The sequence below is a fragment of the Pongo pygmaeus genome, chromosome X (genome assembly GCF_028885625.2).
Source record: "Pongo pygmaeus isolate AG05252 chromosome X, NHGRI_mPonPyg2-v2.0_pri, whole genome shotgun sequence".
Taxonomy (NCBI): Eukaryota; Metazoa; Chordata; class Mammalia; order Primates; family Hominidae; genus Pongo; species Pongo pygmaeus.
This window is the reverse complement of record NC_072396.2, coordinates 25,269,370-25,296,316: the sequence shown is the minus strand read 5'-3', so window position 1 is coordinate 25,296,316 and position 26,947 is coordinate 25,269,370. Positions and strand designations below refer to the sequence as shown.

At 37.5% G+C, this 26,947-nt stretch overlaps 1 protein-coding gene and 1 non-coding gene across 5 annotated transcripts in view; both read right to left on the bottom strand.

Annotated features, from left to right (window-relative positions):
- The window catches only part of POLA1 (DNA polymerase alpha 1, catalytic subunit), a 304,219-nt gene that overhangs the window by 237,541 nt on the left and 39,731 nt on the right, over positions 1–26,947 (bottom strand). For all 4 annotated transcript variants that reach the window (XM_054472674.2, XM_063659960.1, XM_063659961.1 and 1 more), the window contains 9 exons: positions 26,006–26,095; positions 23,750–23,866; positions 22,275–22,450; positions 20,335–20,464; positions 19,723–19,842; positions 18,516–18,615; positions 16,292–16,416; positions 13,391–13,540; positions 12,860–12,982 (listed from right to left, as the gene is read on the bottom strand). In XM_054472674.2, the coding sequence (XP_054328649.1) occupies positions 12,860–12,982; positions 13,391–13,540; positions 16,292–16,416; positions 18,516–18,615; positions 19,723–19,842; positions 20,335–20,464; positions 22,275–22,450; positions 23,750–23,866; positions 26,006–26,095 (1,131 nt within the window). The remainder of the gene's footprint in view (positions 1–12,859; positions 12,983–13,390; positions 13,541–16,291; positions 16,417–18,515; positions 18,616–19,722; positions 19,843–20,334; positions 20,465–22,274; positions 22,451–23,749; positions 23,867–26,005; positions 26,096–26,947) is intronic.
- LOC129025555 (small Cajal body-specific RNA 24) lies at positions 17,277–17,406 on the bottom strand. The gene has a single exon (XR_008497303.1). It is a non-coding gene; the product is annotated as a small Cajal body-specific RNA 24 (non-coding RNA).

Genomic DNA, 26,947 nt, shown 5'->3' with positions numbered 1-26,947 from the left:
TCTAGTTTTACTGGAATCATTACCGAAGGCTTTCCTCTCAAGGCAGTGGATCACAAGCAATGTCATTTGTCTCCATTTCCCTCCATGTACACACTCAGCAAATATCACTTGAAGAATTCCTGGCTATGAGGCAAGAACCAGTAATTGAATTAAATATATTCAGCCACTCAAAGCCAATCTTCTGAAGACAAATTATTTTTTTCTGCCCTATCAGGACATCATTAAAGAAGAAATATCCGGATTTTTCCTGTGATTATATTATCAGCTATCCATCACATCGTGCCATGCAGTCCAACGTAAATAGAACACGCACCCTACCCTGTTGGTCAGGGCTCAGAAATGTTACATGTGGCCTCAAGAACAATTTACATTATTAATAGCCCATGAGCTGATTCCTTTCTCCAAGCCACCCCACCCCAACCCTCCTCCTCCCTGCCTGCGGAAGGCACACCACCCTCCTGCACAGGGCTGAAAATGTAGTCTGTGGTTAAGTCAGCAGTGACGAAAAACCCATGAAACAAATATAGCCAAATGTCTGACACTCCAAATCATAAAAGAAACCTAATATCTTTGTTCCGCTCCATCCCCGCTCAACTCTTAGTCCTAAGGCAAAATAAATAAATAAATAAATAAATCTCATCACTAGCCTCAAAACAGCAAATCTTTTGTCAAATGTAAAACAACAAAGCTAATAAAAACAGGTAATACAAAACCAAACCCAAGCCTATATAGAATTAGTAATTAGAAGAATTCCAAAGATGACACAGAAACCATTTCTGGAAATCACTCATGCTTTGTTGCTCTTTTAAAAATGCGAGTAAAAATTCACTTTTCAGCTACATTCTATTTCATATTGCTTTTTAAAACAGAATTTTCAAAGAAAAAATTGTAATGTTGAGACTCATACATTCAAGTTTAAAAGGGATACAAGCCAATTCAACCAAAAAATTAATAATAAAAAGGAAACAAGGACAGCTGCACAACCTGACGCTGGTACTAAATTTCAAAGTAGGTATAAGATCTCTAAAACCATGACCACAGGGCTCAGGAATCCCTGGCTGAAAATCAAACGGCTTCTTCACACATACATAAAACTATTCTTCTCCCCGCCTTCCAAAACTCCCACAACTTACCAAACTCAGTTCATTGTAATTTAACACAGTATTTATGATCTGGCAAATTGACACAGGCTCATGCTGCCCACTGAAATGATGACACACAAACAGAAGGTACTAATTCTATTAGTCTTCCCTCAGTCAGCTGGTCCTGAGCCATAACAAGCCCAATGAGCTTGTTTTGTTTTTTAAATTTGACAGGGATGTGTCTTTAATGGGTCTGACCATACTGTTGTGACCGGTACTCTAAAGCCACCAGGCAGCCGAGGCTACCAAAAGTAGGTTTTTCCAATTAGCAATAAATAGACTCAGCATGGCTAACATAAGGAGACAGTGTGGTAACATCATGTACACCATCAGATTCAAACACTTGAGCATGTGATTCATTTGGGGGGTGGGAAATTTGCAATGTTGCTGAGTGCTGCCATGTCACCCATAAATCTATACCTGGGCAGATAAGGAAAGGGAAAGCCTATGAGGTCAATATTTTGGTTTTCTAGTGATCCTTTCTCTCCAATCCATCTATCTGCAATTTGTGAAAAGATGAAAAAAAAATTATATGGGAGAAAAAAGTGAAGTTATACGATTATTCTTCCCTTTCCTTAAGAGAAGCACTATCCAGGAAATTGCCTACCTAGACCAACTGTAGAACCAGACAATTAAACCTTATACCGATTTCTATGCCACTGGTGAATAGTGGTTAATAACTTCACACTTTTCTCTTTATCACTTAACAAGGAGGGAATGGCACTTTCTAAATCATTACTGCTCTGTCATCTTGGTTCATTGCCAAAGCAAGGAGCTTGAGAACACCTGTCAAATAACACGTGGCTTGTGAAAAAGAAATAGATACCAAAATAGGTTTATTTAAAATTTTCACATATGTAGAAAAATGGAATGAATTTGGGTTAACAAAGTCACTCATTCTAGTCAGGGATGGGGAAGAAAAAGCTTTCCAGGACTCAATTTATGTGATTCTAGTCAAAGTAATGAAACTTAATCTATCTCAGCAGAGATCAGTGGTGCTGACACAAGGTCAGTCTTAACAGCATTTATCTTCTCATCCTTAGCCACATTCCCAATGGTTTCAGTAATTAAAAAGGCAAAATTACAAAGCAAAAATACTCTGTCCCTATCTTTTCAAAGTTCCTAGGTTCCCACTACAAATGTACGAATTATCCTTTTTCTTGTTTGAGTATCCTGGCCATTCTTATAAATTCAAAATAGGCTTAAATATCAAGACCTTCTTTAAAAAATATACCACTTCCCTATCTACCCATCTATAACTACAGAAACTACTAAGTGAGTGTGATCCCAGAGGTAAGGCAAACAAATATCCACTATGTAGAGCACAGGGCTTAGGGGCTAGGTAGAACAAAAAAACATCTGAAATGCACTTCCTGACAAACTGAAGTAGAGGTGGAGAATACAGAAATAATTTGAGGCTGCAGACTTTTGTTTTGTGTTAATACAAAATTTTTAAGTATTGATACTAGTTTATGCAGACCCATTTGAAAAATCTAGTAATAAGAAATCCAATATATGGGTGGAAAAAGGCACAAATTTGGACTGAGAATAAGGAAATTCCATCTTCCTTGATGAAAGAAGCCCTGGAATTTTAAAGATTAGTATTGACTGAAGATTCAGCAAGACTGGAGAGGCCAACTTACAACCCCAGGACCATATCTTATTACCTTTGACACTTAGTAGTATAATGTATGTGTAGGAGAGGGGTGCGGGTGCCCACACCTGGATTCCTTAAAGCACAGGTAAAACTAAGATGTGGTGACCACTCAAAAACTTCAGCAAATGCAGGCCAGGCACAGTGGCTCACGCCTGTAATCCCAGCACTTTGGGAGGCCAAGTAGATCGAGACCATCCTGGCTAACACAGTGAAACTTTGTCTCTACTAAAAATACAAAAAAATTAGCTGGGCGTGGTGGCAGGTGCCTGTAGTCCCAGCTAGTTGGGAGGCTGAGGCAGAAGAATGGTGTGAACCCAGGAGGCGGAGCTTACAGTGAGCCAAGATCACGCCACTGCACTCCAGCGAGACAGTGCGAGACTCCGTCTCAAAAACAAAAAAACAAAAAACAAAAAACTTCAGCAAATGCAAAGGGGATAAACAAGAAGATGCCTAAATGGTCTCCTTGATGGAGCTTTCTTCTCTTACACTCACAGACCCCAGGCAGTCTTTCTCTTCCCAGCTGTCTCTTACATCAACTGGCTTGTGTCCTCCTAAGCCTGTACCTTTCAATGTCCAAAAACCCAACAGGCACACAGAGGCCAATATCCATGCATCTTGGAGATGCTAGTTTCCAACTATTAAGAAAGAAGAATAAGGTTATTCTGAATTTGTCTCAAGTCTAACATCTTAGCCATTTTGAAAGAAATACTCAGTATTTTCATGCATATAGAGTAATTAAAATCAAGCCTAAGTGTAACCCACTTATTTAATCTCTATAAATGCAATACTGTTATAATAGATTACATATAACATATATATTACATGCTTACCATATATTTTTCATATAAGTACATATTGTTTATTATAATGCAAGCATATATAATAAGCATGAATTATTCTATATACTTGAATTTTTATCATCGCATTTCTCTCAAATCACTGAAAGTCTAAGTTATAATCTGGACTGGCCTTCCATGGGGTGTATCCAAATTACAGCTTCCTTTTTTCACCTTTATTTGAAAGTACCAACATTACTTTCATCAATTTTTGAAAGAATGTAGACAAATGGACAAGCAAACAGATGGTTCCTTAGTACAAGTTCATCAATATAAATGATCTGCAGATAAAATGCCACTTACTTAAATGTAGATAGTTGTTTCTACAGTACAGGCTGAGCATCTGAAATGCTTGGAACCACAGTGTTTGAATTTGGAATTTTTGAATATTTACATTATACTGGTTGAGCATCCCTAATTCAAAAATCTGAAATACAAAATGCTCCATGTGCATTTCCTTTGAGTATCATGGCAGCACTTAAAGTTCCAGAGTTTGGGCTGGGCGCGGTGGCTCATGCCTATAATCCCAGCACTTTGGGAGGCCGAGGCAGGCAGATCACAAGGTCAGGAGCTCGAGACCATCCCGGCTAACACAGTGAAACCCCGTCTCTACTAACAATACAAAACATTAGCCGGGCGTGGTGGCGGGCGCCTGTAGTCCCAGCTACTCGGGAGGCTGAGGCAGGAGAATGGCATGAACCCAGGAGGCGGAGCTTGCAGTGAGCCGAGATTGCACCACTGCACTCCAGCCTGGGCAACAGAGCAAGCCTCCGTCTCAAAAAAAAAAAAAAAAAAAAAAAAGTTTCAGATTTTGGAGCGTTCCAGATTTTCAGATTAGGGACACTCAACCTGTATTTAATGGTATATGAAAAGAACCTAGGCTCTGAAACAACTATTAATTTGTACTAAGAACAATTTCAACTCATTCCATCTGAATTACCACAAATTCTAAATGAGTAGAATGTGAATTAATAAAGCTGAATAGTATGTGTTTTCAGTTCTGAAGAACTGCCGGGAATTTAGAATCCAAACATCCCTGAAATATGACAATAGAAATGAAATTTTAAAATTATCTGGCTTCAAATTTTATAATGTAAGCAACTTTGAAAGTGATAGGTAATTCATGATCACTAACAAAGGATATTGCTTTTTTAACATAAAATATGTCTGCTAAAATACATTAAACCTTCATATTAGCCTTAAAAGAAATTCTCATATTAAAAAAAATAAAAATGTTAGTAGGTCAGCTGAAGTTAAAAGTAGTCTTAATGGTGGCTATAAAAATTCTGGAGACAGAATTAGAACTCATCCCTCCTACCACCCACACAGTTTAAATGGGTCTGGTTTGGCAAGAAAATTCTTCGCACTGCCATGTTTTAGGTGACAAAAGTTTACATTTTTAAGGCTAAAGTTTCCCCTCAAGCTACATAAGAGGCCAGAAATGAAATGTAAGAACCAGTGTTCTTTATCATTTTTCACATCATGGTACCCCCCTTTGAGTCTCTTAAATGCTATGCAGCCTCTCCTCCAAAAAAGTACACATATGCACAGACACATAAAATATTACATACAACTTCAGAGGATTCACAGACCTCCCCTTTACTCTACTTGGGTTGAGGGAAGTTCTCATATGACAATCTAAGAATCAGTAAAATCTCAATTTTTTTTTTTTTTTTTTTGAGAAGGAGTCTCGCTCTTTTGCCCAGGCTGGTGTGCAGTGACAGGGTCTCGGCTCAGTGCAACCTCTGCCTCCCAGGTTCAAGCAGTTCTCCTGCCTCAGCCTCCTGAGTAGCTAGGATTACAGGCACCTGCCACCACGCCCGGCTAATTTTTTGTATTTTTAGCAGAGATGGGGTTTCACCATATTGGCCAGGCTGATCTTGAACTCCTGACCTCAGGTGATCCACCCACCTCAGCCTCCCAAAGTGCTAGGATTACAGGTGTGAGCCACCACGCCCGGCCCAAACTTTGTATTTTTTATATGTCCAAAAGATTGTTTTCCTTCCTTCTTAGCACCTTTAGTGTAATTTCCTCTATTTTCACTGACTATATCTGCTACTGTTGGAAATATGAGCTACTCTTTCATGACTATCTTTTAGACCACGGGTTCGCAAGCTTTTTCTGTAAAGGGCCAGATAGGACATATTTTAGGCTTTGGAGTTCACTCAGTATCTCTGGCAACTACTCAACTCTACTGTTGTAGCACAAATGCAGCCATAAACACATGGGTAGGGCTGTGTCCCAATCAAACTTAATTTACAAAAACAGGCAGTTTTGAGTTGAGTTAGCCCATGGGTCAAAGTCTGCCAACCCCTGGAATACAGGAACAATACAGGAACTTTCAATAACTCTACAAGGAAGCAAACAAGTACAATTAGATTCCTAACTTGTATCATTCCTAAAAATAATTTCTAGAAGGATTAAAGACCTAAATAAGAAAAGCCAAACTTTGCAACTTTTAGAAGAAAACAAGGGAGAATGTCTATGTCACTAGAGGAGGGAAAGATTTCTTATGGGAAAAAAACCCACATAGTGTAAGGAGGAAAAAATTAAATATCTGGCATCAAAATTAGAAACTTCTGCATAATGAAAGACTACAAATAAAAGGACAAGCCACAGACTGAAAGAGATATCTGCAGCACAAATGACAAAACAAGGATTGGCTTTTGAATACCTAAGAATACTAAGAGACATACAATCCAACAAAATAGAACATCTATGTTCTATTCAGACAAGAAAATGGAAGAGTTAATAAACACATGAAAAGATGCCCAACTTAACTCATAATTTTAAAATGTAAATTAAAATCACAATGAGATACCCTTTCATACTCGACTAGTGAAAAAATAAAAACTCAGATAATAAGTGCTGCAAGGATGTGGAATATTAAGGATTATGCAACAAGTCTAAGTATATATATAGTAAGCTTTAAATGCCTCAACAGAGAACTAAACAAAAATTCAAAGAAGCAAAATTGTATATCAAAATCCTTTCCAATTCTCTTAAGATTAGCCTCTGATACTGTGACTGAGGGAGTTACGTATTGTGGCTCCAGCCAGACATATGAATTTAGCTACTTGATTTTTAAAAATGAGCTTGCTGTGATAAATTAAATGGTTGCTCTTATCAATAAAGCCTCATATACTGCTGTGGATGTTGTACAAATTCTACTCCTAGAAATATACCAGAGAAACTCTCACAAAGGTGGTGTTGTCTACTTCAGTACTGCTTGTAACAGCAAATAATTAAGACAAATGAAAACTTGGAAACCTAAAGATATGGATGATGGCAGAATTAAAAAATACACTGTGCTATATTTATTCATCGAAATATTATACAATAGTTAACATGAATGAATCAAATCTAAAAATGTATCAAGATGAATATACTTAAAATGTGGCATACAGAGTAGAGTTTTTCTCCTGCTTTTCCAAACTGCAAAAGAATATGTATAGCATGACACATACATGGTAAAAACTTTTAACACACCACATGTATATACACGTTGCAGAAGCAAAAAAGAACAACCCATGGGCAAGAATGACAAAACCAACTCTGGGCAAGTTACCTCCGAAAAAGAAAAAAAAATGAGAGAGGATGGGGAGGAAATGGTCTTTAGTTGTCTCTATAATATTTTATTGCTTTTAATTTTTTAAAGAAAAACTAGGCTATTAAGAGATCACAGCGGTGCGCGGTGGCTCATGCCTGTAGTCCCAGCTCTTTGGGAGGCCGAGGTGGGCGGATCACCTGAGGTCAGGAGTTCAAGACCAGACTGACCAACATGGAGAAACCCCGTCTCTATTAAAAATACAAAATTAGCCGAGTGTGGTGGCACATGCCTGTAATCCCAGCTACTTGGGAGGCTGAGGCAGGAGAATCGCTTGAACCCGGGAGGCGGAGGTTGCGGTGAGCCGAGATTGCGCGCGCCATTGCACTCCAGCCTAGGCAACAAGAGCGAAACTCTGCCCCCCTCCCCCCGACAAAAAGAAAGAAAGAAAGAAAAAAGATTGCAAAAGTGAAATTTTTGGTTATTTACAGGTAAAGATGAAAGACTTCTCTTAATATTTAATTGTAAAATTCTTCATAGTCACTCATTCTCTATCACCAACACCAACAAAGGCTAGAGCCCTCTGTCCTAGTGCCATTCCCAAGGGATCCTGATAGGTGCTACCACATCACCAAGAAAATCCCAGAAAGGCTTGCCAAGATTGTAATGTTTGCATTAATGATTTGGATACACTTTTAATGTACACAGATTCCAGCTCCAACACAACTAAAAGCCAGGCAGTCTACGACCAACTGGCAAGCAGGCTGGCAAAGCTTATTTCAGCCTATCAGGTAGGAAAATGAAAATGCATGGACTCTATACCTAAACATCAGAGCATACATTTTAAAATGCAATAAAAAATCCAGACCAAAAGTGGTTTTCTCAAGGACACAGAAATAAGAGAGTAGAGAAATAAAATAATACCAATGTCAGTAAGTACTAATTATTCCATCAAGACAAATATTCTCGTTAAACTAAAGTTATGCAATGAGTATACTTATAAGTACATAGTCAGTTTTAAATTCCCCAATAAAGCCAGGCACAGCGGCTCCTATCTATAATCCTACAGCTTTGGGAGGCCAAGGTGAGAGGATCCCTCGAGGCTAGGAGTTGGAGACCAGCCTGGGCAATACACCAAGACTCCATCTCTACAAAAAATAAAAATAAATTTGCCAAGGATGGTGGCATATGCCTGTAGTCCTAGCTACTAGGGAGGCTGAGGCGAGAAGATTTTCTGAGTCCAGGAATTCAATGCTGCAGTGAACTATGATCACACCACTGCTCTCCAGCCTGGGCAAGAAAGTGAGACCCTGTTTCTTAAAACAAAATAAAATAAAATAAAATAAAAAATAGGCCCGGCGCAGTGGCTCATGCCTGTAATCCCAGCACTTTGGGAGGCCGAGGCGGGCGGATCACGAGGTCAGGAGATGGAGACCATCCTGGCTAACACAGTGAAACCCCGTCTCTACTAAAAATACAAAAAATTAGCCGGGCATGGTGGTGGGCGCCTGTAGTGTAGTCCCAGCTACTCGGGAGGCTGAGGCAGAGGAGAATGGCGTGAACCCGGGAGGCGGAGCTTGCAGTGAGCCGAGATGGCACCACTGCACTCCAGCCTGGGCGACAGAGACTCCGTCTCAAAAATAAATAAAATAAAACAAAAAATTTCGCAATAAAAAAACAAATTCAAAAAGGCAAAATTATATATCAAAATCATTTCCAATTCCCTTTAGATTAGCTTCTGATACTGTGACTGAGGGAGTCATGTATCGTGTCTCCATGGCCAGAAATCAGAATTTAGCTACTTGATAGAAGAATTAACTTGCTATGATAAATTACTGTTCCTATCAATATAACTAATGATTACAAAATCATAATTATTTTAAACACTAGAGTATTACAATCCTTTGGGCCAGTTTTAGCTTTTAATAGCTCCAAAACTAATAAAAGTCTAAAATGTGGACAGATTTAACTCATTAAATTGCCTTCACTATTGTTCACAGAATAAAATCCTTAATTGATTAATGATCTCAGGGTGTCTATCGCCATCTAGTGAACAATCACTTCAATTACCACATCAGACATTTGACAACTGATACCCCTGTTCTTCATGGTTTAAAAATATATGTCCACTCAGTGCCATAGGCTTGCCCAATTTCTTTTTTATGCCTCTCTACACACGCATTGAGAACAAACACAAATACAGATGGTATTTCTATAGATTCAGAGTACTTCTCTGAAACACTGACTTCATTACTTTTAAATAACGCACACACTGTGAGATCCCTCATACAATTCCTTACCCATTAGCTCATTCCTCTACCACAAAGCAATTCAAAATCATGGAAGAGTTTAAGCGTGAAAGATCACACCTGTGAAAAGACAATATTGATGCCCATTTGACACAACTACTAGCACTTTTATTATAAACCTGTTTTAAAAAGTACAATTAGTAATTACTCTGAGTATTCTAGCAGCCATAATACATTTGATTACAGAAATTATTAGGTCGCTAGAGCCAAACCTGCACGATTCCAAGAAAACTGAGCAAACACAAAATAGACTTAAAAATAAAAAGGAAAAGGGGGCTTCAAGGCCTCCCTAGGCTGTGTATTAATCCACATCCAAATGCAAAATTTTATAATCTTTTGCAATGGCATGCTACCAGGTTTCCTTCTCATTAATTTCCACTTGAAACTTAATCTAATTTATCCCACAAGGACTTTAAAAGCAAAGAATTTGTAAGATCTGCAGGTTACTATATTATTCTGCCCACTCGTATCTTGTCACAAAAAATACTAGTTTAATAAGTTACAAAGGTATTCCAAAATCTCAGCACACTGGCTCTCATTTTCACTTCACTCCTCCTACCTCTTTAATAATTAAGAGATGCTAACCCAAAGAAAGATGATCACATAGACTACTTCCATCCACCAGTGCTAACAATTATCACCAATACTTTAACAATCATTTTTATATTAGGAAATAATATTTGTAAGTGACTTTGGATCTTCTTCTAGAATAAGATTTCCTGGGAGAAACTGCGTAATTATTATTTCTCAGTAGCCTCATATTACTTTAAAGGCCTACTTTCCAGAGTTTTATTTATCCTTATTTGAGGGAAACAGCAAAGGGTAAAGAGAAAAGAGGAAAGCAGATACCAAGCATTTAAATCACAAACAAGTAGTTCTAGATTTGTCTGAAATCCTTTGTTTTTTAGTGGAGAGAACAGGGTTTTTTATAGTTCATTTATTAAAGATTTGTTATTGTTATATTTTATATAACAGAAAAATTAAAATTGTATTTAAACTCGCTATTAAAAATCCAGCTAAAGAAAACCATTGCCCTTAAAATACAATGGATTAGGAGAGTGGGAGAGATCATTGGACAAATTTGGGGCTTATCATTATCAACAGTGCCCTTGTAAGCTTGTGGATTTCTGAGCCAATGCGGAAAATGTAACAACAGGGATTTCCCAACAGCAAGAGGCACTCTCCAAGGGAGTAAATTGTCTACTATTGCCTCTCGTGAGAAACTTAAGAGTAACCTTGATCCAATCTCAATAGTCAACCCATGTATTATCACCCAGTTGGGGCATAGTGAGTGCATTTTCTAATACAAAAATAAGATGGTATTCCATCAGAAGCCACTGGATACATGTAAAGAAATAAAATTTAAATAATTTTAAAGTAAACTTAGCTTAAGAAACTGAAAGCATCCTTCCCTTCCCTCACTTCAACTAGCCCCTAAAACACCTATACTTTCTCATGTAAAAGAGACCTGTGTCTTGAGATGGGTATCAAAAATCATGATCTTCCTGTAATAAGAGGTAGAATATAAAGCAGAACCAGAGTCGTAAATGACATCTTGAGATGGAAGAGACAACCCTACTGTACTAAAAGGATTTACATTCAAAATAGCCACTTGTTATACTTTATCTCCTTGAGTTTTAACTTCCTCATCTAAAAAATGAAAATGTTATTATCTATTTCAAAGGATTCTTGTGTAATTTCAGTGAAATAATGCATAAGAAAGCTTCTACCACATCACTGGTGTTCAATACATGTTTTGCCCTTCCTCACTGTGCCCTAAGACAAATCTTTGATAGGGCTGCCAACAGAAGAGTGATTCTGAACATCCTGACGTTTATTTCATATACCAGCTAGATCTGCACTGTCTAACACAGTAGCCACTAGCTACATTTGTCTATTTAAGTTTAAATTCATTTTAATTATAATTAAAGCAATCTAAAAATCCAGTTCCTCAGCTAGTTGGCACTAGCCAGATACCAAGTGCTCACTGGCCACTTGTGGCTAGAGACTGCAGCACTGGATAGTGCAGATGTAGAACATTTTCATCATCATAAAGTTCTACTGGACAGAGTTGGTCTAAACTCTAAAGCAGAGGTCAGCAAACTTTTTTTCTAAAAAATACCAGAGAGTAAATATATCAGGCTTTGCGGGCCATGTGAGCCTCCATCTTTTCTACTCAGCTCTGCTCTCATAATACAAAAGCAGCCACAGATGATACATAAATAAATGAGCTTAGCTCTGTTCCAATAGAACATTATTTACAAAAATAGATGGCAGGCTGCATTTGGCCCGATGGCCATCATTTGCCAACCCCTGCTCTAGAGCATTCAGAGTACAGACCCCCCAATATAAGCATTTTTCCCATGACCACTACCTACCTCCTTTAAGGCTAAATAGTCTTAAACCCACAGACAGGGAGTTAAATGGAATTTAATATTCAGCGTAACTATTCTTTTACAAATTAAGAAAAACCCATGCACATGGTATTAAAACAGCTGAAGTTTACAGTGTTCATAAAGTGACGTACCTAAATTCTATTTGGTATCTGGCCTATCTTATTAAAGCCAGTAACTCTCAATCCACAACTCCTGTCTTGACGTATTCCTGGAATTCTGGATCTATACATGCAATGGCCTCCTTATTATGTCTGGAATTCTATTACTCATGCCAAAGGCAACACATCCATGACAGAATTCTTAATCCTTCTTTCCCAGTTTCCTCCATCTTAGTAAAAGGCTCTACTAGTTATCCTCCTGATTTCTACCTTTCACTCACACTCCAAGCTAATCCGTCAGCAAAAAAAAAAAAAAAAAAAAAACTCTCTTACGTCATTCTCATTCATGTCACCTCCTCAAAGAAGCCTTCCCTGACCAATCTAAACTAGCCATCTAAACATTCTCTAGCCCACCATCCTGTTTTAATTATCTACAGAGCATTTACTTCTATCATATTTTCTGTTATTTCTTATGCATGTTTATTTACTTATTTACAGTCTGTTTTCCCAAACCACCCTCTCACCACCCCACATTCCCAACCCATGTCGTCCCCACCCCCAAACCCCTCCCATTCTGGGTAGAATGTAAGCCTCATAACAGGGATCTTTTAGGTCTTGCTTGACACTCTATCCTGAGAACCTAGAACAATGCCTGGCATGTAGTAGATGTTCAATAATAAATACACACACACACACACACGAATTAATGAATCCTTATTTAAATGCCTATTTGTCTCAAACCTGTCATCCAAAGAGAGGGGTACTGTATTTGATGCGGTACAACTAGGTAATAAACTTGACTCTCCCACACTATAACATGTATAGTTAAAAATACTCTCATATCTAGAGATGTGAATGTTATTATGCCATTTACCTCCCTTCCTTTGTATGTCACCAAGGCAGCCAGTGGTTTGGCGTAAAATCTGCTATAGGAAAATCCCAGGCAACCATACATACTGTTCGCTGTGAGCTTCAAAGCCTTCTGTCGAATGTCATACTGCAGGCCATACAGAACAAAAGACAAACAACAACATTTACAGATGCTTAAGCATTACATAAGATGTCTTTCTAGATCTCCAATAAAAAGGGAAACCCTCAATATCCCTGAATAAAAAAGAATTAATATACTCAACCCATTCTCCTGGATCCATGATTCCTAACCTCCTAGAAGCAGCAAGTAAACACAGACTCCAAAGCTCCCAGGAGCCAGAAGTATCTTGCTCAGATACAATCTTTGTAAACAAAGGTGGCTTCCATTCTGAGGCACTCTAGTATTTTTAAATGGTCACCTACCCACAAACTTAAAATAAGTACCTGCATTTGCCCAGCATCCTGTTTACTCATAAATAATCAAACTGTAAAAGCTGAGACTGTCACTCAAATGTTTCTTAGTGAAAAGATATACCTGAAGAATAAGGTCTGGATTTAAGTCTTGCTGTTTCATTAGCTGTTTGACTTGTTTTCTCCGTTCTACCAGTTTCCGGATCTCTCTGGGCAAAATGCCCATTTCTAAGCTTGGATCTGGCAACTCAGGGATCTGTTCTTGTTCTCCATCCTGATAAACACACAACAAATTTCACACAAATCAAACTTTTGTGAAATAAATTTCTACAGTAATATTTTATAGGAGCTTTCCCCCATGATCATATCTTGAAAAGCTATTATCTTATACAAGGTCAACAATGCATGAGTAGTATAAGAAAGAGCTGAGAGGGTTGTAGAACAAGTCACGATTGCCCTCTTCTCTCCCAATTAGGCTGTCATTCCCAATATCTCCCACCCCTGTAGTTAGACACAAATTTAGATTTCATTTAAAGGGATACATTTGGCCGGGCGTGGTGGCTCACACCTGTAATCCCAGCACTTTGGGAGGCCGAGGTGGGTAAATCACGAGGTCAGGAGATTGAGACCATCCTGGCTAACACGGTGAAACCCCGTCTCTACCAAAAATATAAAAAATTAGCCAGGCGCGGTGGCGGGCGCCTGTAGTCCCAGCTACTCAGGAGGCTGAGGCAGGAGAATGGCGTGAACCCGGGAGGCGGAGCTTACAGTAAGCAGAGATCTCACCACTGCACTCTAGCCTGGGCTACACAGCGAAACTCTGTCTTTAAAAAAAAAGGATACATTTTTACACATGCTATCTCTCTTCAACAAAACTGGAGAACAACATGTTTGGGGAAATTGTTTTTAAAGTAGAAACACTAAGACAGACCTCCAGGATTAAAAAAATAAAATAACTAGCAGCTAAACTACTATTTTAAATCATTTTACTACCAAACAAAATGCTATAGAATTTTAAAACTATGGAGAATCATAGCAGTTATTGTAAATGCTGTAGACTAAAAATAAAAAGCTAATAAATCAGCAAATTTAAGAGTTCGGAGCAGCCAGGAGCGGTGGCTCACACCTATAATCTCAGCACTTTGGGAGGCCGAGGCGGGTGGATCACCTGAGGTCGGGAGTTCAAGACCAGCCTGACCAACATGGAGAAACCCCATCTCTACTAAAAATACAAAATTAGCTAGGCATGGTGGCGCATGCCTGTAATCCCAGCTACTCGGGAGGCTGAGGCAGAAGAATTGCTTGAACCCGGGAGGCAGAGATTGCAGTGAGCCAAGATCACAACATTGCACTCCAGCCTGGGCAAAAAGAGCGAAACTCCGTCTCAATAAAAAAAAAAGAGTTTGGAGCACATTTAAATAGGCCATGACATTTCTCAAAACTAATACATATATATCCCTTAACATTTACGTAGTACCTTTCTTTTACCTATAAATTGCTATGCAATCATCAGAAGAATAGCAACATTTCAGAAAAGCAACCAGCAGTCTTCTTATATTAAAATTTACAGGAGGAAAAAGCAGGGGAAGCATCTAGACCATTTTTCCCTAGCCTCCGTAAATTCTATTAACAGCTACAAAGAAAAAAGGCAGGCACATTTGCCCTTTCAAAGGTTCAGAATTAAAAATAAACCTCTTGGTTTAAAGTACATCAAGTCAATGCCATTTGATAACCTAGCCTTTACAAAGCATCTGATTTTATAGAGATCAATATCTTCAAGTGAACGCTCTTACAACAGTAATAGGGACCTATTGTTTTCCAATATAACAGATGATGATAGTAAATCTATTAAAGAGATTCTGGTATACATTCTAATTTATTTACAGCAACTATGAAAGTCAGATAAAAAGTAAACTGAAAGGATGTGGAGTCAGGAAATTTACAATCCACTCCTAGCTCTACAACTACTACCTGTGTGACACTAACTGTTCTGAGGTACCATGCATGAAAATGATTCAGATCTATAAAATGCTACATGTATAGTATTTCTTAGATGACCTCTGAGGTCCTTTCCAACTCTAAAATGATTCTATTATATATCCAGAATCCAAGCTGGAAAGCTCCAATAAGCAAAATGGTGGTGGGCAGAGGCTAAATAATATTAATTATCACCATGCTGGCACAGTAGCAGAACAGAGCTCAAATATTAATTGAATGCAGTCATACCTTTTGGGGATGTCTACCCAGTATCTTCTCTGTAAAAGTATCCACTAGTCCCACAGAAAGGTCCACCCTTAGCAGCCAGATCCGTGCCCTGTGAACCTACTCTTGTGGTCACAGGTAATGGGGACCTGGGGTGCTCACCAACCTAGGCAAACCTATTGGATTCTCTCTTCTGGGAATATGAAATTGGGATTGAAAAACAGGTCCTAAGCTTGTGGTGAGAACTAACTGACATATAAATTCAGGAGCTAGAGGGCAAACAGACATCTTCTGCCATGTATTAAAAAAAATTACAAAAAAGAACAAAATGTGGTGTATGTGTATACACCTACACATACACCACACACGCATATAAAATGGAATATTATTCAGCAACACAAACGAATAAAGTACTAGTACATTCTACAAAATGGATGAACCTTGAAAACATTATAAGTGAAATAAGCCAGATACCGAAAAGCCATATAATGTATGATTCTATTTATATGAGACGTCCAGAATACACAAATCTATACAAGCAAAAAGATTAGTAGTTGCCTAGAGGTGGAAGGGATAGGGGATTGAGGGAGGTGACAGCTAAAAAGTTTCTTTGGGGAATAATGAAAATATCCTAAAACTGATTGTGATGATGGTTGCAAACTCTGGGAATACACTAAAAGCCACTGACCTACACACTTTTAACAGGTGAATTATATGGTATATGAATAATACCACAATAAAACTATTTTAAAAAGACACAGATCTTCCTTCTTTAAGCAATTCTTTTAAACTCGATTTCAAGAGTCCCAGGTTAAATACAAACCTCTGTAACTTTCTGTGCCTCTGAAGAAACTCTTTGTACTGTTGTAAAACAAATGTTAAATTCCTGAATGATGGAAGGATATAGACTGTTGAAGTCCAGAAGCAAAATGAACTTATCATAAAAACCTGAAATTAAAAAGCCACGTCATAAAAAGTCTAAAGAAAAGCAGAATTGTCAAAACATCATTATTAAAAGCACTGTAAGTATATTAGAAACTATATACTATCCATATACACTACCCAGAGCTGTGAGACAGACAAAAAGGGAAAAAAAGAATCAACTACCATTTCATAAAATGATGCGGATTAGTGAAAAGCCAGATCACAAAAGAGGGAGGAAAAGATCCTGTCTCTCTTTAGAACCAGCTACAACCAGTCCTTTCCCCAGCTGTCCCCAAAGCACACCATTATTATGAGCAAATACCTTCCCAATCAGCTATCTGAGAGGTGTCACAGCCATTAAAAAAAAAAATGTTCAACTCTCCTTCAAAGCAAGAATTCTTTGAAGAATTCTCCTACCTACTCTCCCAACCCCACCCCAAATAAAACCAAGTGAGTGGTTTATTTTTATTTTTATTTTTTTTTGAGTCAGAGTCTCACTGTCTCCAGGATGGAGTGCCGTGGCGCAATCTCAGCTCACCACGACCTCCGCCTCCCAGGTTCAAGCGAGTACCCTTGCCTCAGCCTCCCGAATAGCTGGGACTACAGGCGCGCACCACCATGCCTGGCTAATTTTTTTGTATTTTAGTAGAGACGGGGCTTCACCATGTTGGCCAGGACGGTCTCGATCTCCTGACCTCGTGATCTGTCTACCTCAGCCTCCCAAAGTGCTGAAATTACAGGCATGAGCCACCGCACCTGGTCGAGTAATTTATTCTTTTACAACAGCTTCAAAAAATAAAATGGACAGCACATTTACCTGTACAAAAACTGAGCTAAAATCAAACAAAAACTGAGCTAAAATCAAACAAGAGACACATATATATAAATGTCAGTAGTGGAACGACCCACCCTTTTTACTTGCAAAGGATGAACAGAAAGCTACTATATTTCTGTAGGACATTTACAAAGAGTTATCTTCACCTTGAGAAGAAACTGAATAAAAATAAATGTCCACTATTAAGACAGTAATAATTGCAAACATATAAGATAGTTTATTCTGTGTCCAGCACTATACTAATTTATCCTTAAATCCCTGTGTGGTAGATATTACTCTTATCTCTATTTTACAGAAGAAACTGAGGCTTACAGAGGTTAAACAGGCAGCCCAAGATCACATTGAATTCAAATCCAGACCTACATAACACCAAGTACTACTGCTCCATTTCATTATAATAACAAAATCACTTTTGTCAAAAATGTTTCCTACTCAGAACTAACTTATTGGATAAAATTCACATTAATTCCTTCACAGCAATGTGAATATTCTTAACACTACTACTGAACTGTACACTTGGGAAGGGTTGACATTTTTTTTATATACACAAAAAAATTAGCTGGGTATGGTGTCACACACCTGTAGTCCTAGCTACTCAGGAGGCTGAGGCAGGAGAATCGCTTGAACCCAAGAGGTGAAGGTTGCAGTGAGTAGAGATCGCACCACTGCACTCCAGCCTGGGCAACAGAGTAAAACTCTGTCTCCAAAAAAAAAAAAAGAAAAAAAGAAAAAAAAAAATTATTTCTAGCTCTGTGTACCACAAAACATCTTTGCCATTCATGACAATAGGGAAAAGATATTCTCCTGTTAAAGTTAAATTTGGTGGTTATTGTCTGCACTTTCTTTAACTTTGCTGTCAACTGAACTGGTCAGGACAAACAGCTCTCTATGTACTGGACAGCTATCTATGTATTAGACAAACTACGGCTACAGACCAAATCCAACCTACTTATTTTTGTACCACCCATGAGCTTAAGTATGGTTTTTACATTTTTAAATGGCTGGAAAAAAATCAAAAACAGTATTTCATGACATATGAAAACTATATGAAATTTAAATTTCAATGTCTATAAATAATATTTTATTGGAACACAGCATAACAAAATTCACATTAAGTCTATGTCAGGTGACTCGTAACCAAGATTTTCACGTGAAAGAAAGATAAAAGTCATGAGACCTATTCGCTGACCTATAAGATATAATTCAGGTCTTCTAGTTTCTCAAGCCTAGATCCACATTAAGAAATTCCTTAATACTGGGAGAAAACCAGTTCACTGCCCAGCCTTACCAACTTTGGGGTCCAAAACCAAGCCTCCAGCATAAGCTGCTTTCTTACGTCCTTTCTTGTATTTACTGGTATCTCCATCAATTTCTTCATCTTCATCTCCCTAATATCAAATGGAAAGATAACTTCACCAGCCAGCAACTAATTAACTAATTTAAAATTTTGATGATTCTCTTTTCCAATTGCAGGACTTAGTTCTAACAAACATTTCAGTTAGTGGTCCTATCTGTTGGGAAAGACAGTTATTGTAATATGTTCACGAATCCAGATGAATCCCAAGCATAGTAATTTCTTAAACAAATACTATATCCTGAGTTAACAAATACGAAAATTCTATTTTTATGTGTTTTTGAATTTACAGAATTTCATATTTTTAAATCAATGAATATTGAAAAATACCACTTTTCATATTATATAAAATTTGAGATTATAAAATAGCCCTCTTAAAATCACTACTCTAACGTTCATGATGTAAAAACATAAAATACTTCATGTAGGTATTATCATTATCCCTATTATTAATATGGACACCATAAAACAAGTACATCCATATACTGAAAATCCATTCCTAAGTAGTTTATTACTGGCCAACATTCAATACCTCAGCAGAAGTTAAAGTCCTCTAAATGAATATTCCCTATACCAATTTTGATAATGTACATTAAAAAACAAGCAAATATGAGAATCTGAATCAAATTCTAACATTCAATTCCCATTTCTGAATTAATTAATATCAGTGCTAATAAAACAGTAGCTAAACTAAGTTTTAGTTCCAAAGTGATGGAGGCTACTTCAGAAACCTGACTGTGGGTGACCCTGGTCATACTAGTACAGAAAAATGCAACACAAAAATAAAGGCTCATAGGTTTAAGAAAATAAAAAGTTTAACTGGCATTTATCTTTGGATAGGGCTGAGGTGCCAGAACACATTCCATGTATGGTCACCCATCAGAGAGGTCTAACGCTTCCCTCAAAGAATTTCATATTTCACAAATAATTCTGTCTGCACAAAGTGCATTTTCCTTTTACAAAGTGGAAAAGGAAATGACCACACAAAAACAAGGGAATAAACTTGACACGGTTTCTTTAGTACACATGGGATTAGCTATTTTGAAAGCAGATGTTATCACAGAAAAAAAGGCTATCTAGGTATTAAAAAAGGGGGGGGGAGGTTAACAGAAAACAAAATACTACACAGTTTTGGACCCACCAGTTTTTGCTGAGGCTTTCTGAAAATCTGCTTGTCAGGCACAATATAGTTGTTTTCGTAAAATGCATGAAGCAACAAGAACTCGTTACGCTCGGATCGTCCACCCATCAGCGTCCTGGACTATTAAATGGAATTTATTTTTTAAATTTGAGCTCAAAACCACAACTAACAAAAGCAACTTTGAGTCAGAAGTTTAGTCACAGCACCTCCTTCAAAACTATTCCTAATAACAGGCTGCTTTTTTTTAAAAAAAAAGGTACTAAATTATTCCTAACGTTTTCTTTAAGCATTATAGTTAAAGGAAACAAAGAGAGCTTAAAATATTGACAACTTGGCTATTTATTTACTCCCAAATGGACCATTCCACTAAAAAGACACATCCAGATGTTAGAGAGATGATCCGTATGTTCGCCCAAATTTCAACACGCTGCACCTGGCATTCCTCCCCTTCTCCCAACCAGTTCTTCCTTTTACAAAAGAAATCCAGCTTTCAGAATCCAAGTTACTCATTTTATAAGCATGCATTTAGACTCATTATCATATAACAACTACCCCAAGCAAACACTGAATCCAACAGGAAATGCTTTTTCCCCCTTTCTAAGTTAAATTTACCATAATGTTCCCAGCGATGTTAGTGATCTGCAATGCTAATGGAAGAACATTTAGCTCACACATGATCTGCAAAATGAACTTGGCGTCTTTCCAGGTGTGTTCCAACAGGTATAACAGTTGAGAAGATTCACTGTACAGAAAAGAAAGAATGAAACAGAATCAAGTAATTAAAAGAAACAATGCCTATAATCAGAACTTCACAAAATATTAAAAGGAATTCTGGGTGTAAGTAAATTCAGAGCAACAGCACCTTGGCTTCAGAAACAATTTAAAATAAGGTCAGTATGTAACTAGGAATTCATTCATACCATTGATCTCAATGCTTTTCTCCAAAACACACACACACACACACACACACACACACACACACACACACAATTCCATAAGGAAAAACTGAAGTAATATAATAACTACAAGCCTGAAAACTACCTAAATCCTTTCATTCATTCCATCCAGTGAGTATATATCGCATGATTACTATATGTCAGGCATTGGCTGTGACCAAAACAAACAAAACTTCCTATCCTCCTGGAGCTTATGTCCTCATGGGGGAGACAGAGTATAAAAAAAAACAAAGAAATTAAGTATATAGTATGTTATATAATGTTAAAAGTTAAGCAACAGGAATATTAAGTATCAGAAGCAGAGACTGAAATTTTTGTTAGGAAACAGTGGAAGATTTTACTGAGAATGAAGATCTTGAAGAGGTGAGGGAGCAAGCCTTATGGAAAGAGCATTCCAGGCAGACAGGATAGCACACTCAAAAGCCCTGAGCTGCATGCAAATCTGACAGTTCCAGGACTAGGAAAGAGGCCAATATGGCTAGATCAGAGAGAATGATGGAAAGAGCAGTAGGAGATAAGGACAGAGTTAACGACATAGAAACACACTGTAAAGGACCTTGTAAGGAAAAATAAGGACTTTAGTTTTTATTCTGAATGAAGCAGAGAGTCACTGGAAGATTCTGAGCAGCGTATCACATCTGACTTGATTTTAGCAGGATAACTCTGATTCTGGATTGAGAATCGACCACAAGGGGGTAAGGGCAAAAGTAAGGGGATAGGCATATAAACCCAGTAATCCAGGGGAAAGAGGATAGCAGCTTGGACAGGATGGGTCCAATGCAGTTGAAAAGAAGTGGTCAGACTTAGATCTACTTAGAAGATAGAACTGATAGGATACCCTGATGCATCTACTGTGGGATATCAGAGAGAGGAATTAAAGATGCCTCAGAGATCTGGGGCTAAGTAAGACTCTGGAAGTTTCCAGTGATAATGGAAAAAATACACCTATTAATTTAGTAAGAAAAGACTACAGGAAGAACCTAGGATAGAAGATCAGAGCTCAATTTTGAACAAGCTGGGAGTTCACATTAGATATCAAGTAAAATAGGTAAAACAGATACACTGAGTCTGGAATTTAGGGAGGTCTAACCTGAAGATACACAGGTGGGAAGCATAGGCATCCCACGGTATTTAAATTCCTAAGACTCAATGAGATCAACTAGAGAGGGAGCAAAGTCAGAAAAGAGAAGTCCAAGAAAGAACTCAGGAAGAACTAGCAGGAATGAATGAGAGATGGCCAGAGGAGTAGGAGGAAGAAATAAGCAAGCAATACCTCTAACTTAATGATTGCTCAGTTTTTATATTTCTAAAATATCTACCCTAATTCCTGAATAAATGAATTAAGAGTAGAAATCTAAATCCAAACTACTGTAAGGAAACATCAAGATAGTGTTAACACAGGTGAGGGAGATGGAGATAAACTCATCAATTACAATAATTCAAGAGGTAAACTAGTTCAAATTATGAAAGTAGTGGAGACAATTTCCTCTCTACAGCACCACTGGCTCATGTCCCTCCAGACTAAGGATAGTACTAATAGTGTCCTCCTGTTGTTAATTTCAAGACAGATGAATTCTGAAGAATCTAGGATCATACCTGTACATATTTTGTATATTTTCCATTGGGATTACAACCCTTTCAGTTTTTAGAATCTGCTGAACAAGTTCAGACAGATGGTAGCTTTTACAACGAATCAATTCCTTTGCTGAAATTTCCACATCACAGATCATTCGACCACAGGTAGCATTTCTTTCACCAAATCCACTCCGGCCCTACGAGATGGGAACAAAAAGCAAATTTCATGAAAGAGCAGACACTGAGAACATTTCTTTCTAACCTATTTTGAAGCTGGCCCAAAATTATGATAAAACTCTCATTCTTCCATTTATCAGTCAAATATTTTTGAACACTTACTATGTAACTGACATTATTCTAGGCACTCAGGATACAGCAGTGATCAAAACAGAAAGGATTCCTGGCCTCATTTGAAATGTATAATAAAAAACAGACAACATAAACAAGAAATTATATAGTTTTAGGAGGTAACAAGTAGATGGAAAATGGGAAAACAGCAGGGTGAGAGGTACAAGGAATATGGGGGGACTGCATCTTAAATAGGGTAATGGGGTGTACCTTACTGAGAAGATGCCACATAAAGAAAATCTTGAAGGGGGTAAAAAGCTAAGCAAGTGTTCAGATTAAGTGCTAATAACAACTCTACCACCTTAAAGATATGAATAAGAAAAGAAGCAAGAGCAGTGGCCCCAACTTTGATCTGTAGTGGCAGAATCCTCTAGAGAACATTACGAAAAAGGTACAGATTCCTAACTTATATGATGAGGCAACATGTCCATTTTATTTATAAGCTTTAAGTAAAATAAGATTTCAAGCACTGAGCAATATCAGGTTTAGGAAGAAGGTGCTTCACACAAAAACTGCCAAAACCTCCATACATGAAGCAAGCAGGCAGAATGAAAAGTACACATTGGCTTTAAGAGTCACCCAGGCCTGGGTTCAAATCTCAGTTCTTCCCCTTACTAGTTACATGATCCAGAACAAGTTACATTACCCCTATGATTCTGTCTATAAAATAAAACTGGAGTTGTCATGAGAGGTAACTAAAACAGAAAGCACTTAGTTCATTGCCTTCTTTTTTCCTTTTTTTATTATAAGATATCATCAAGCAATATTGTGTTCTTATACAACCAAAATCAACTCCCTTCCATTCATTCTTCCCATTTTCTTCCTAAATGATAGCACTCAACGATTTCTGAACCATGCAACCTTGCCCTAAGGGCTATCACTTCAGGAATGACAAAGTGAAGGTAACATGTATGTGCTGTCTTTGTTCACTATCCCTAGATTCTAACCGATGATTTTAAAAACTACCAGAGGCTTTTACAAATAAAATGCTGAATTCAAAGGAAAAGATGTTTAGTGCCAAAGTTAAAATGTACTGAAGTTCCCATAACAAGATAACCAATTCCTGTTTTAAAAAGTATAGTGTGTTCCCTGGTAGCTATCCCACATTAAAATAAATAAATAAATAAGATTTTGAAAATTATTATTACCCCAAGCTTTGGCATGTTGGATCGTTTCAGTCGACCTATCTTGGACCAGTGAGGGGCTTTGCACACATTAATTCTCTGCAGTAGTACTTCCAGTTCAAATCCATAAATATTATGACCCTAGTCAGAAAAAGAAGGCAGCTGATAATGTTATAACAAATGCAAATTAGAGGATTTATCTTCATACGCACAGAATTTCTTTGCCCTTTCTTTTTCTAGTCTCTAATTGAAGACATCATGCACTTACCTCCGATTGGGGGTCCTTTCTTCTTCAGGAATTTATTCATCAGCAGCATTCATTAGCCTTGACATTAACAAGGCTGCTAAGCAGATTGCTGGAATAAACTTTATTTCATCCTAATTGATGCAAGGCTCATATGATGTCTTTTAATTTGCAGCTCATGCCTTACGGTCTCGGAGGCAAATGCAAATTTAATGTCCCATACTTTCCATGTGTTCGGTAAAAGCTAAATTCAAATAATTCCATTTTGCTTCCTTAAAAACACAGAACCTGCCTGTGTTGTATGACAGTTTATGTAAGACTTCTTCAAAAACTCAGGAACTGCATTTAGCTTCTTTTTAAAAATTGAGTTCAAACACTACTGATTTAGACCCATAATTGACATACAACAAGATAAATATATAATGCCACTAAATAGTTCAAGTAAGAAACTTGTTAAAAACAAACAAACAAAACTATATAGAGTAGAAATTATCTCAAAAATGCAACTAGATTTTTCATTTCCATAATTTCCAACACGTGAACATGATTCACTTTCCTATGTTTATCAAAAACTAGATGAAGTTTAAAATAATTCACATCAATAAATATACTTGTTATTAAACTTAATTAAAAATATATACCACTACTTAGAGTAGTCAAAATCATAGAAACAAAAAGTAGAATGGTGGTTGCCAGGGGCCGGGGAAATGGGAAGTTAATGAGTACAGCGTTTCAGTTTTACAAAATGAAAAGAGTTACAGAGATGGATCGTGGTGATGGTTGTATAACATTATGAGTGTAGTTAATACCATTGAACTGTATACTATAAAATGGTCAACATAGTTAATTTTATGTTATATGTATTTTACCACTAGATCTTTATAGCAGTTTTGCTTATTAAATTAGAAGACCCAAAGGCCTTGAGGAAGTCTCACTTACAAATTATAATACCTAGAATCAGGACCCAAATTCATGTTAGAATTCCATCTTACATCCAGATTTCTCACGCATAGACTTGGCTCTAACACCTGAAGTCAGGCCAGGTTTCCCAGGCTTCATGGCATCTCCTTGGGGTCCAAGACACTGTTGTTACTGAAGGCTGACTGAGGGCCTGGTGCTGAGACAGAATGTCACAGTACAACACTGTGGACAGAATCTTTTTGGAACTTTAAAGATAGGTCTTGAAATATCATAAGGGAAGTGGGTGCAGAGATATCGCTTCCTATCCACAGGAACTCAGGATGCTAGCTATACAGTTGCCAGATAAGGTATCCAAGAGTAAAAATGAATGTAGGGAAGAACACGGCAAACACTTTTGCAAGACTTCAATGTACCCAAATTACCCATATCACATCCAAAATATAGGCATTTATAGCCTACATTCTTCTGAAAAAACAAAAACAATATGATTCATCCATTAACCTAGAAAAAAGACAAATGAAGGAATTCCATATTCTACAAACTAGAAAGGCCAGAGGATATATAAAACAAAATGTTGCTTTATGACTCTCAGGAATTGGGGCAAAAAATAGCTCAATGAATTATTAGCTCAACCTATCTAGTGGGGACATACTGGATCGTCAAGAGAAAAATCAATTCCGAGCCCTGAGTTTTCAAAGGAATATGTCATAGAGATCCACTGAACTCATAAAATTAAAATACTTAGTTTTGTGATTTGCACCAAACCAAGGGAATTAATAAACTCCTGTGACCACTATACAACTACTAAGTCAATATTTTGGCGATAACTCCATTTGTACATGTTTACTTACTTATGTGCTGGTCTCTAAGCATAAATAGCCAAACAATCCTTAACTTCAACACTAAGTCATGGGTTGCTTTTATACTAGAGAAAAAAAAAACTATCTTGCAGTGGGCTTGCTATTTTTTTCTCCTATTAGCAGCAATTCCCACCAGTCCACAGGATCATTTTACTCTGAAAAGATTACTTGCTGCTCAAAAGCACCAATAAAGTCACACTGAAAAGAACTAAGAAATGAAGAGCTTCCCCACAACATGATCAAACATCTACTCACCACAATGATATCAGGATCAATTTTGTGAACTTTTGCAAGGAAAAAACCTAGCAGTGTTCTTTCTGTTGCAGCAACCTCAACCTTCACATTCTGTTAGATAAAAACACACCAGTCACTGACGACTCTTTACTGTCCGCAAGTACTGTATCTTGGCTTCTTGTTCAACTATGGTAAGATTTCTTAGGGTTAAAAGAAACCATCCATTTCAAAATTAAATGTAGCAATGAAATTCCTGATTGTAGGTTTCATAGTAATAATTTCAAAGTCTCTGAGGAGCTCATTCTAGTAATAAGCATGTGAATAAAGCAAAATTTTAAGTGCTGAGCAACATAAAATATAGAAATGTCCCTCCACAGGGACATGCTTGTGCATCTGGACACATTTAGAGCATATGAATCAGAGTACCTATCAAAAACATTACTTTCCTATATAATCCCTGGTAGACTTCACTGTTTATGTATTTACTGGGCAAAGAAATCCCAAGGATTGTATAAAATAATCCCAAATGGTAAGATGAGAACTGATAAATAAGAAACTAGACTAAAAACAAACATATTTAAGAATTATAAGTAGCTGGGCGCTGTGGCTCACACCTGTAATCCCAGCACTTTGGGAGGCCAAGACGAGTAGATCACCTAAGGTCAGGAGTTCGAGACCAGGCTGACCAACATGGTGAAACCCTGCCTCTACTAAAAATACAAAATTAGCCGGGCATGGTGGCATGTGCCTGTAATCCCAGCTACTTGGGGGGCTGAGGCAGGAGAATCGCTTGAAATCGGGAAGCGGAGGTTGTAGTGAGAAGAGATTGTGCCATTGCACTCCAGCCTAGGCAACAAGAGCAAAACTCCATCTCAAAAAATAAAAAGAAAAAGAATTATAAGTGTTTTAAGTATAAACAAAACCTATCTTCACACAAAAGGCTTCTATTTGGATTACTGAATA